Below are 12,073 nucleotides of genomic sequence, written 5' to 3' on the forward strand. Positions count from 1 at the left end.
ATTGCCCATTTACTGGCCCCGCGCGGGGTGTGACCGCCAGCGCACCGGCAAGTCCCAGGGGCTCAGAGCTGACGGGAACCTGCGTGGATGTCCTCTTTGCCTCCCCTGGGGCTTTTATCTGCTGCCGACGCCCTTGCCCCGACGTTAACGAGCCCTGGGCCCACGGGCACCACCCCTGAGCTGCTGGGGAAGCCTACACGATGGAGTTTTTTTTTTTTTTTAATGCAACTGATACCATTTTTTTTTTTAATTTAAAAATCTTTTTGGGGCGGGGAGGTCTTTAGGTTTACTTACTTATTTAGGTTTTAGAGGAAGGACCGGGGATTGAACCCAGGACCTCGTGCATGCCAAGCACGCGCTCCGCCACCGAGCTCTGCCCTCCCCGTGCCCCGGGTCCAGCTCTGAACATTGCTTATTGCTTTGGTGGTCCTTTAACTTCCCCGAATCCCACGTCCAGTGGGTGCGGGATCCTCACAGCGAGCAGAGAGGAAGACAGTGCCCGGAGGGACTAGCCGGGCTCCTGCTAAAGTCCCTCAACACGGTGAGGGCCTGGGGGGCCTCACCTTTATGAAAACGCAAGTTGTGGATGCTTGATCGTGTTGTGCAGCCTCAGGAAGGGCGGCATGTGGGAGCCAGGGGTCTCAGAGAAACATGTCTGCAGCCCCAGCAGGGGCGTGAGCGCACGTGGATTTATTCAGACCCTCATGCCCTGATCCCAGATTGTGTGACGCTTTGGCAGGTACTCCACGTGGGTGAAAAAACAAACAACAAATGAAAAAAACAAAACAAGTCCAACAGACGGTTTGTGAAGGCTGAGGGAAGTCTGCAGCTCCAGCTTCTGAGACAACTGCCTCCAAGACCGTGTTCACATGATGGTCACCTGTCCTGGCTGGTGACGGCTAGGTCCTTTCTGATGAAGAGCAGAGGTGGCCATCTTGGATGACCGAAGGAGACGGGCACTCATCTCGGGATGCGTTTGTGCTCCAAGGGAGCCCGGAGGCCGACGGGATCAGAAATATAAATCTTTCCCAGAGCGTGGGGTGTGAAGTGTCCTGGGCCAGACAGACGCAGGCGGGAGGCACACGGCCACTGTGAGTTTTTAATATTCCTGGTAAATCTCACGCAGAGTGGTCCCTGTGCCAACGTGGGATCCCACTGGAAGTGGAAGTCCTGACCGGTAGCATCCATATGATGACAGTCTGGGGCGTCGCCCCCTTTCGCTCTCTCACTGGTTGCTCTAAACGGCAGAAGATAGTCGTAAGGAGCTCACTGGGGATCAGACAGCACATTTAAGAAGGGACAGCAAGTGCCCGTGCGTCTCGGCTCTTCTGGGATGAGGTGATGTGGCCAGAGCTCTAGGTGGGACGGGGGCTTCCGACCGACCGCCTCCCCAGATCGGGACCTGTGGACCCAGCTGTGGGCAGTGTTGCAGAGCAGACCCGGTACACTTACCTGGCCAGACCCTGGACAGTTACAGACTTGTTCTAGCCAGAGAGCAGGGCCTGAGTGAGCTCCCCTTCCATGTGGGGTCACGCCCGTCCCTGAGATAAAGCCCAGTGATGTCAGCCTTCAGCCTTCCCACTGGACACGCCCAGCGTGGAGCCAGTGTGCCTGTGACGGAGGAAGTTAGACCTTTCCTTCTGTGTCTTTGCTCCCAGGGAAGGAGCACTTTCCTCCTCTACACCCCCCATATGTCAAAAGGATTATGCTTTTGCACCCCAATGTTCACAGCAGGACTGTTTACAATAGCCAAGACATGGAAACAACCTAAATGTCCATCAACAGATGACTGGATAAAGAAGCTCTGGTATATTTATACAATGGAATACTACTCGGCCACGAAAAAGGATAAAACAATGCCATTTGCAGCAACATGGATGGACCTGGAGATCATCATGCTAAGTCAAGTCAGGCAGAAAGAGAAAGAAAAATACCATATGAGATCACTCAGATGTGGAATCTAAAAAAAAAATGATACAAATTCTATTTGTAAACCAAAAACAGACTCACGCACCTAAAAAACAAACTATGGTTACCAAAGGGGAAAAGGCGGGGAGGGATAAATTAGGGGTGGGGATTAGCAGACACACACTACTGAACGTAAAATAGATAAACAACAAGGACCTACTGCAGAGCTCAGAAAACTGTGTTCAATTTCTTATAATAACATATAATGGAAAAGAATCTGAAAAGAAAAAAAAATATATGTAAAATGTGTAACTGAGTCGCTTTGCTGTGCACCTGAAACTAACACTGTAAGTCAACTACATCTCAATAAAATGTTTTTTTTTAAAAAGCTTAATGCTGTTAAATTTAAGGATAGCATTTATAGCAGGAATATTACAAATGAGCAGAATTAAATTCAATTTGGGTGTCAGTACAGATTATGAGCTCAAGGCTCTTTTCTGTGAGGGGACACTCCGTGGGCAGAGCTGCAGTGTGACATGTTTTATTGAACCCCCATTCCCAGAGGAGGCCCTTCATTTGCACCGGTGGTTCTGACCCAGAGCTGTCTGTGCACCTGTGTCCCGGGAAGAGGGGTCACCATGGAGGAAGGGGAGTGTGAGGCTGCGAAGGGTTGTGTCGGGGGGTTCGGGGGTGTACGGGGGAGGCTTGGACGACGCCACACCCAGGAGTGAGAGCAGACAGTGTCCACGGGCTTCTCTGCGTGTTGTTAGAACTTCCTGAGATGAAGGACGGTTACCTGACAGCTTTCGGTGCAGGTGGTGCCCAGCCAGGGCGTGCGGAGGTCTGGTTTCCAGACGTGCGCTCACCCGAACAAGTGTGTGCTTCTAACTGCAACCACTGCTGTGTTTTCTAGGAAACGGCAGAGCTGTGGGCCTCCCCCCATCAGCCAAGCTGTGAAGATCTGAGCAGGAATCTCTCCAGCGCCTTGCGGAGCTTCCGAAGCGCCTTGGAGAAGGCCCGTGCGCGGAGCTGTGCCTGCGGGTCCCCGCCGGGCCCCGGCCCCCGGCCCCTGCGCACGTACGCCCTGCGCGCCCTCCACCCCTGCCCTCGCCGAGGCCATACCTCCCTGCGTTTTCAAATGACAGACTTCACACGGTCATGTGCACCGCAGGGCATTAAAATTCACGCTGGTGCCGTGTTTGCACCCACACCAGCGTCTTTAGGGTGTGAACTGTAAGAAGCCGAGCTTCATCGCGGCTCCGGGCGTTGGATCAAAATGTCCAGACCTGAGGTCACAATTTGGCATTCGTTACGTTCTGGGGGGCCGGCCAGCGACTTCTCATGCTGGATTAACTTTGTTCTGAGCCCTCCAAGTGTAACCCGCCCCGGAAGAGGCAGTCAGGCCCTTGCTCGTCTGCGGCGAGCTGTTCACAGAAAGGACGATGTTCAGCTGAATTCTTGGTGTCCTAATTTCTCACGCATCCCAGGATCTGTCTTCTCCATCCCTTCCACACTCATGAGACCCTTTATTCCGCACCCTGGTGACCGACTCACCTTGCCTGGCAGGGGCTCCCAGACGGAAACGCTGGGGTCGTGATACTGACCAGTATTCACATCCAGAGTGTGTGTGTCTAATTATTCGGGGGACTTTTATAGAAATGGGGTCTTGTCACCTTGTTCCCGGGGACTGATGCACTATTGTTCCCTCCGGCATTGTTGCTTGCTGTCTCATCTTGCCCAAATTAGCTGCAATTTTCTACCATTTCAGGTTGGCCCGAAGCCTCGAGAAGACTTTGCTGTCTGGGAACCCCATTATGACTTTCCTTGGCAATTTCTCAGTAACTCAGGGTAAGTACGCGGTTCCTGCACGTCTGCCTGAGTGAAAATTGAGTTTAGTTTCTCGCACGAACGTATGATTACAGTAAAACACATTCAGGGAGGGTTAGTGCTGTAGGTGATAAAGAACAGGTTAGAGCCGCCTGGCTGCCCTGACGTCTTCGGGGTTGAGAAGGATGTCGCCAAGTCCTGGGTCCGACACCGAGACAGGAAGGAAGGGAGACGTCCGTGGTCGTGGTGTCTCCCTGCACACGGAGACCTCGACGAGCCTCTGTTTCTCTGTCTGTCTGGTCCATACGATCCATAAGCCCTTGCAACACCGATAAGTCAAGCCTGAAGAATTCTGGCAAATCTCTCACTGAGAAACGTGAGATACATAGGTTCATGGAGAGGAGTGAGTTCCCTAAGGAGAACCACCTGTTTCCAGAGCAAATCTTAACGTGCACAGGGCTCGGGGGTGGCAGGCCTCCCGCCCTGGGGTTTTGTTTCACTGCTGGTGTTGGTGAACTCAGGTCCTCCTGGAAGATAAGGTGTGACTTTATTTAGTGCTTATGTACTGGGGGGCTGGGCATGGTCAAGGAGGCGACCCCGGCCAGGTTTTAGTGTCAGATCTCGTCTTCGCAGTCGGCAACACCCCAAACACGTGTCGCTATAAGATTTCCTTCCTCTGGGTCGCTTTTCAGATGTAAAAGTCAAAGACGTGATACAGAACGTCACCAGGTTAACCGAAGGGCTTCGGACGTCTCTGCACATCTCAGACGCGACCATCGAGGGCATTTTAGAAGCCAACGTCTCCCATTCAAAGGTACCGCCGGCTTCTCCTCGGGTTGCCCTCCCCGCGAGCCCTCGGGCGGGCGGCCGGGGGCTGCTGCCCTCCTGTCCTGGTGCCTCCCTGCCCCACGGCTGGGGGCCTCATGTGAATGATACAAACAGAGGCAGAAGGGAAACGAGAGAATAAACCAGCAGTCAAAGGACGTTGTTGTCTGCTGCCAAGACCTGGGGGACTGTCACGGTGCTGCCTTTGCTGGCGTTAGAAATGAAGTCGGTGAATGATGTTTGTTCCGGAATTCCCAAACTGATGGGCGGTGCCTGGGGGGCCCTGCTGGGGCGGCTGTGATTTCGTCTGAGTGGGGGATGCCTGTGTGCAGCCGGACGTGTGCTGTGGGATGGCTCGGTGTGTTGGCAGACGGGCAGTTGCAGGCAGGCGTGTCCCCAAGGGGGTTGAGAGGCGCTGGTTGAGGCCACGGAGATAAGGAGATGGGGATACGTGCGGGGCGGGTTTCTCCGCGGAGGGTGGGAGCGAGTGAGTTTCTCCTCATCCCCGGCGGACGCCCCCTGCGCCCCTGGCACGAACTTGGCTAGGATGACCTGTCAGCACTTCCAGTGGGGTTTCAGTTCCCGGGACCCAGAACCTGCCGGAAGCAGCCGCCACGAAGGGGGCTCGCTCTCGAGTGAGCACTTTTCTTGACCGTCAGCCGGGCCCCTGTGGATCCTGACTTTCCTGTGGTGCGTCTTGTGAATTGCGGCTAAACGCGAGCCTTGACAAGGAGGCCAGTTGACTAAGAGTTAACCCACGTTAAGGAAGAGATGAGAGGAGCCCCAGACTCACGTTCTGTCTCCTCAGGGACGGTATGGTGCAAGGAAGATGCCAAAGGCAGCTTATGGAGGACCCCCATGCACTGGGGAGGGGTGTGTCCGCTGGATCGTGTGGCAGGCGAACGGAGCAGTGACCGAGTTCGTTTAAGCAGCGACTAGCAACGCGGTCAGAGAAGGGTCAGGGCGGCTGCCTCCGGGGGTCCCTTCAAATTCTACATCTTGGGTTCCATGGTTTGTGCCCAGTTCAACAAGTGGCCACTGGGTGTCGCTGAGGTTCCGTGGCCGGAGGGCTGGGCTCCGGGCAGGCTCGGAGACGGCTGATCAGTGCTTTTAGCATTTGTCTGTCTTCCTCTACCTCTCGGGCCGTGGACGTCGTTATGGAGGGTCACCTAAACTGCTGGACAGTTAGGTCGCCGGGAGGGCATTAGAAGCATTGCGTTCCTGGGACTCAGATAAATAAGGAAGGTCTTTGCTTTGACGGCTGAGTGCGTCCATGAACTGGAACGCGTCCACAGACCTTAGGTAATTGTTCGGTTAGGAGAAGTACGGCTGGAGCCTCATTCATCCACCTGCTGGGAGTCTTCCCTCCCGGAGCCTGGACCCCCGAGTCCCTGCTCTGAGGGAGCGGACGTCCTGTGGGGTGGCAGACGCACTAAACAGACACGTGTCGTGCGGTGAAGTTCTGCGCGGCACATGTCCGGGGCGACCTGGCAGTGGTGGGGACAGGTGGTCCCGGGGGCTCCCTGAGGACGGGGCGTCGGGGCTCAGACGGACAAGGGGAAACCACTGTTTGTAAAGACATGAGAGAGCCCCAGGGCTGGGGACCCAGTCAGAGGGCCAGGGGCAGGAAGAAGGGGGTGGCGGCCAGGCTGACCCGTGGACGCCGTGCACTTTCCTTTCCCGCCCTCTGTTCTGGCTTCAGCTGCTGGGGGCCCCTGGGGAAGGTCCTCTCTCCCAGCGCTCCATTCCTTAGCACCGGCGTCTCCGGGTGCAAACCCCAGGTCTCAGACGCCTGGGGCGTGTTGGAGCCTGGAGCCCGGCTCACCCACCTCCGCCCTGGACTGAGTCCCCCCACCCGCCCGGAGACGCTCCGCGCATGTTGTGCCGTGGTGCCCGGCCCCTCGCTCCCGATCAGCAGTGACCTCCTTCTCTGCACCAGGCCGATTTGTTGCTCTTTTCAGAGGTGACCGTGAGGTTGCAGAGTCAGGACCGAGGAGCCTGAGAGAGCGATCAGAGGGTCTGTCCACTCCCTTGGGAGACAGGGGTGCCACATCCCCCTGCAGATTTGTGCTCCCTCCTCGAAGGTGGAGGAAGGTGAGGGCAGAGCTCCCCGCGAGCTCTGATCTCCTCTGCGAGGCTCTTAAGGGGAAAAGCTGATCTGCAACCTTTTCTTACTTCCCGTGGGCAGGGAGGAGTGCGTTTGGTGCATCTGGCCTAATTTCTGTCTCTCACTGGGGGTGGCATCTGTAGGCGCCATGACCAGCTGGCTGGCACACTTTTTGGCGCGAGAGCCGCCTTCCGGGGATTTCTCCAGCCTGGCCTGTTCCGATGGTTCTGGCTCACGGAGCCAGGCTTCTGGAGCGCTGCGTCGGATGGTTCCCGGTGTGACTCACTTCGGAGTAGACGCCGTTCACCGCAGGCTCACCCTGGCTTTTTTTCTGAGAGAGAAACAATTAACCTGTGAGTAGAGTTGAGAGTTCCCGGCGCACGAGAGGAACGGGGCCCGGTGTGCCTTGGCGGGCGCCCCCGGCCACGTGGAAGGTCTTACCCCAAACGGAGCGCGTCCTGAGCTGTGAGTGTCACGCGGTTCCCACAAGTAACCCCACCGCCACGTCATCAGGCTGGAATTCGTGATCCTTCTAATTCTGGAAACTTCAGACCCTCCGCCAACCTGTCATGGAAGATAAATGGCTGCTTCAGTGGGTGCCTCTTCCCTACTTGTACTTCTGCACGTGTGTTTGAACCCGAGTTTCCGAATTTGCATTGCTCCCTGCACAAGAGCGTCTCCCTGGTTATGGCCAATTATTCCAACCCTCAGGGTCCCTTGAACCCTGCTCTGCTTTGCAGAGTGTCATCCGTCACTCCCGGCTTGGCCAGTCACAAAGGGAACGAACACGTCTCCTGAGCTTCCATTCAAGTCGTTCCTGCAGGAAGGTGACCGTGGCCTTGGGGGGTCTCCCCACCAAATCCACGTTCGGTAGCTTGAAGCAGCGCCAGCATGTCTGCCTGGGGGCCTGCGACGGCCTGGTCCACTCAGTCTGCCTTCCCAAGACGTTGACTTTGCACTGAGCTGGCCCGTTTGTGGGGGTTCCGTCCGCGTGGTTTGCACAACCGCCCTTCACTTTAAGGCTCGTGGAAACTCGTGGTCAGAGCTCACGCGGGGGTTGGAGTTAGTATGTCAGTGGTTCCTGAAGTTAGAGAAAGTCAAACATGGTTTTCACTTATGCCATGACTGCTCAAGAAGTGGGGCCGTAGGACGGTCATCCTGTCTGCAGTCGGAGAGGAGAGAGGGTTCCGGAGAGGCAGACAGAGAGGCGGGGCCAGGAGCGGGGCCTTCCCACAAGACCTGCAGCCGGCGGGGCCCCGGGTAACAGCAACGCCGCCTGGACCAGCCCGGGCTCAGTGCAGGGCGGGGGTGCGCGGGGACCGGGCCACACGCTTCTCCTGGGCGCGTGAACTGATCAGCCTAACTTCTCTCTCTCTCTCTCGCGTTTAATCCTTTTCCATTGATCCTATTCCTATTCACCTTTCTTCACATTTCCTGCAGGTCACAACTGTGTTTTTGCTGGCAGCCCCCCATCGGTCACAGCGGTTATGCCCGGGCACGTAGCTGCACTGTCCCCTGCACTGAGTGTCCCCTTTGATCCTCCCTCTGGGTCCTTTGGGGCCTCATTGTCACCTCGTTTGCGTGGACGAAGGAACTGAGGCTCAGAGACTCTTAGTAACTTTTGAGAGGTCACCCAGTGAGAGCTGGAGCCAGGATCCTTCCTAACTGTCCCCTGCGTGGGGCTGCGGCCCCTCCAGACGGCCCTGAGAGCTCCCTCCTGCCCTGGGACCCTCGCTCCGGTCCACGCCTCTTCACTGCCGGCAGGTCTGAGCCACCGGCACTCCCCGCTCCTCTCTGTCCTGTGCAGAGCGATGTTTAAGGTCTGCCCGGGTCTCTGTTCTCTGCTTTCATAGCCTCGCATGTATTTCCAGTTCTCCCCCGTCGCTCTCCGTGTTTCTTTTCTGGTTGTCTTTAGGCTGAGGACGGTCAGTGCTCCTCTGCATCGCTGAGTCTAAAGTGACCAGCAGGGCAAAGCCGGGACCGTCTCCAAGGTGCTGCTCTGAGCACAATTAGGGTTTTGGCAGAAGCTCAGTAAACAAGCTCCTGCTAAAAATGCAAAAACCCTTCTCTCCTAGGGCCCATCTCCATATTTATAGGGAGTCTGTGAACTCAAATAAATATCTAATTGAGTATGTGTGTGTGCGCGTGTGCATGTGTGCTGGGGTCACAGTTGGGGGCACTGTCTGCTCTGGAACCCTGGCTTCGTGAGGTTTTCCAAGGGGGACACGGAGGAAAAGCAGCAAGAACTTGGCATCCGAGTTTCTGATAACTGGTAGGGTCAACCCAGTTTGAGTTGAAAGATGCCAGTTTTGACTTTAAAAAGGATTCACTTGACATTTTTTCAACCCAACCAAACTGAGTATTGTCTCTACCTTTTTTTTTTTTTTTTTAATTCTCCACCTGCTGCAGGCACCTTTCAAACAGGGGAAATGGACACAGTAAAATTTTAAAAAGATAGAGAATAAAGTCGGGAACCACAGAGAGAGGGAGAAGGGAGGCACAGACGCTGTGGGGCGTGGCTCTTGTGTGATGAGACTGGGGGCTTCTGTGTGGTGGCACCTGGTACCCCCCCTGCTTGGTTAAAAGAGCGGCACGTGACTTTTCAGACAAAATTTCTGTCTTGGGACTAAATTCTAAGAGATGCTTGAGTGTGCTCCCACATGGGGACCGCCGGGTGACAGCGAATTCCCAGGCTCCCCAGCAGACGCAGAGGGATGTCATCGGCCAGTTTTGGTTGATGCCCACTCAACACCAGAAGCAGTGAATCCCTCTTTTCAAGGAAAACTTCAGGAGACGCCTGATCAAAGAGGGCTGCCCTAATCAAAGCGGAGGCTGGGTGTCTACACCCCAGCCAGCCTGCCTCCTCTTCGAGCCCCTGCCACAAGCCCAGCCAAAGGCGGCTTGCCCTCCTTTAGAGAACAAGGTTGGAAGCAGTGGCATAAAGATCTCCTTCTCAAAGTATGTCTGTACCATCCACGACCCCTGCGAAAAAAGGGCTTCTTGGCCAATTAGGTATGAAAAACTTCACACGTCTATCTCAAAGATTCAGAGTGTACACCAGCGTGTTAAAGTCTGCTAGGCATTTAAAAAAATAAATCTACAACTGGATTATGTATTTATTTTTAATGGAGGTGCTGAAGATGGAACCCAGGACCTCGTGCATGCTAAGCACGCTGTGTATCACTGAGCTATTACCTGCCCTGTCCTTGCCTTTTGTGATGGATAATTTCGTATGTCGACTTGCCTAGGCCGTCATTCCCAGATATTCGGTCAAACACCAATTAAATGTCCCTATGAAGTTATTTCTTTTTTAGATGACATTAACAATGAAATCGGTAGGTTTTGAGCAGATTGCCTTCTGGAATGTGGGTGGGCGTCGTCTAATCAGTTGAAGGACTTAAGAGCAAAGTCTGAGAACTCCCGAGGGAGAGGGAGTTCCACCTTCAGACGGCCTTCGGGGCTGAGCTGCAACGTCTGCTCCTCCCTGGGCCTCCTGCTGGCCAGCCTGCCCTGTGGAATTGAGTCTGGCCACATTCCCACAGTTAAGGGAGCCAATTCCGTAGAAAGCGTCCGCTGGAGTAGCCACGTCCTGCTGCTCTGGAGAACCCAGATTAGTACATTATTCTGCTTGTTAATGATTTGGGGGGCATTTTATGACATGATGTGAAAGCATCTAACGAGTTCTCCAACAGGTCCTCCCGAGTGCCCTGGCGGTGGCCTTGTCCGGAAGATGTGACCGGGACGTGCTGCGCCTCCTGCTGGAGTTCCCCGAGGGCGCAGAGTCCAGGGCAGTGGCGGAGCTGTGCGGGCTGCCTGGGGACAAGGTGTACTCCCTGATCGTGCTCATGGCTCAGAATCTGAACCTGCGGAATTTCGTTTACAAGGTAAGGGGCAGACGGCGGGCCTGACGCGGGCAGGGCAACCATGCCGGTGACTCCGTGCCGCGGTGGGGGAGCCCGTGCAGGGCTTCTGAGTCCCTGGGTGCTGCCTCGGGGGTGGGCATGGAATCAGGGGGTGTTCAGGAGCCTCTCCGGGGCCCTTGGGGTCAGGCCCATCAGGACATCCAGCAGAGCGCTGGTCAGCACGCTCAACGCGGAAGGACCAGCGAGCAGAGTCACCACCAAAGCCCTCTCTGCAGACCGCCCTCCTGGAGTGTTTATCTGGGGAGCTGGGCTCCTCTGGGCCCCTCCCAGCCGCCCCTCTGAGACAGAGCTGCTCCCACCCCTCCTTGGCCATGACCTTGTCTGCCCCTGTTACACCCTGGGATGCACGGTCTGTCCCGTGAGGGTGATGTGCCCCCCTCTGCCAGGGCCTCTGCGGGAGAAGTTGTGCAGGTGGAGGGGGCCCAGGGCGGCCCCAGTCCTGTGTGAACCAGCCTGTCACCTGCCCCGCACACAGCGTGGGAGGGTAGGGGGTGGGGAGAAATCTGGAGGTTATCGTGTATGCGGGAAAGAGCTGAAGGTGGGTGGTGAGTTCTGCTGACCCCGGGGCCGGCCCGAAGGATTCCCCACCCAGACGGCCCGTGTGGCTGCACACCTGTCCCCAGCCCTGGCTCCGTGCTCTGGTCTCTGCCCCTTCTGCAAGGTTCTTCGTCTTCTGGTCGCCACTGTTGGAATCTTTATTTATGTATTTAAATTTTTTAGTTTAATTTTTTTATTTCAGAGTTACTTTTTTTTACTGAAGTGCAGTCAGTTACAATGTGTCAATTTCTGGTGCACAGCGTCGTGCTTCAGTCTTACATGTATATACATGTGTTCCTTTTCATATTCCTTTTCATTATAGGTGACTGTGAGGTATTCAGTAGAGTTCCCTGTGCTGCACAGGAGGACCTTGTTGTTTATCTATTTTATATGTAGTAGTTAGTATCTGCAAATCTCAACTCTTAATTCATTCCTCCCCACTCCCTGTCCCCTTTGGTAACCATAGGTTTGTTCTCTACGTCTGTGTGTCTGTTTCTGTTTTGTAAATAAGTTCATTTGGAGATGGTCTTTCTAAGTGAAGTGGGCCAGAAAGAGAAAGAAAAAAAATTCCATATGAGATCACTTAAATGTCAAATCTAAAAAAGGAAAAAAAAAAAGACACAAATGAATCTTTGTTTATGTTTTGAGAAACATCACCCTCGACCTCCAGGGACTGGTTTTGCCCCAGGTTTGTCCCCAGGGGTAGATTTGATGACGTCTGGGCTACTCAGAGATGCCACGGGGGTTTGGGCTTTAGGGGCCCCAAACCTGGAGGAGAGTTTTGGGGGTCAGGAAAACGGTAGATTTTCATTCCAGCCCAAGTTCCTGCGTGGTCGCCCTCTCTTCAGTTACTTCCGAAATCCAGCAGGTGAATGTTGGATTACACACCCACATGGAACAAATAATAATTTTCAGAACGGGTATGTTTTAAGCCCACAAGCAGAAG

General features: G+C 54.9%; 1 protein-coding gene across 1 annotated transcript; it reads left to right on the top strand.

Annotated features, from left to right (window-relative positions):
• Nucleotides 1–2,546: 2,546 nt before the first annotated feature.
• LOC141576077 (ATP-binding cassette sub-family A member 13-like) lies at nt 2,547–11,257 on the top strand. Its single transcript, XM_074358571.1, has 3 exons — nt 2,547–2,562; nt 4,428–4,549; nt 10,360–11,257. The coding sequence occupies exons 1-3, from the start codon at nt 2,547–2,549 to the stop codon at nt 10,573–10,575; spliced, it is 354 nt and encodes a 117-aa protein (XP_074214672.1). The 3' UTR covers nt 10,576–11,257.
• Nucleotides 11,258–12,073: the final 816 nt, after the last annotated feature.

The sequence above is a fragment of the Camelus bactrianus genome, chromosome 36 (genome assembly GCF_048773025.1).
Source record: "Camelus bactrianus isolate YW-2024 breed Bactrian camel chromosome 36, ASM4877302v1, whole genome shotgun sequence".
NCBI lineage: Eukaryota > Metazoa > Chordata > Mammalia > Artiodactyla > Camelidae > Camelus > Camelus bactrianus.

Excerpts from the sequence above, each read along its gene's own strand:
- LOC141576077 (XM_074358571.1), top strand. Across the intron at positions 4,550-10,359 it reads CCAACGTCTCCCATTCAAAG|GTCCTCCCGAGTGCCCTGGC; the intron begins GTACCGCCGGCT and ends GTTCTCCAACAG.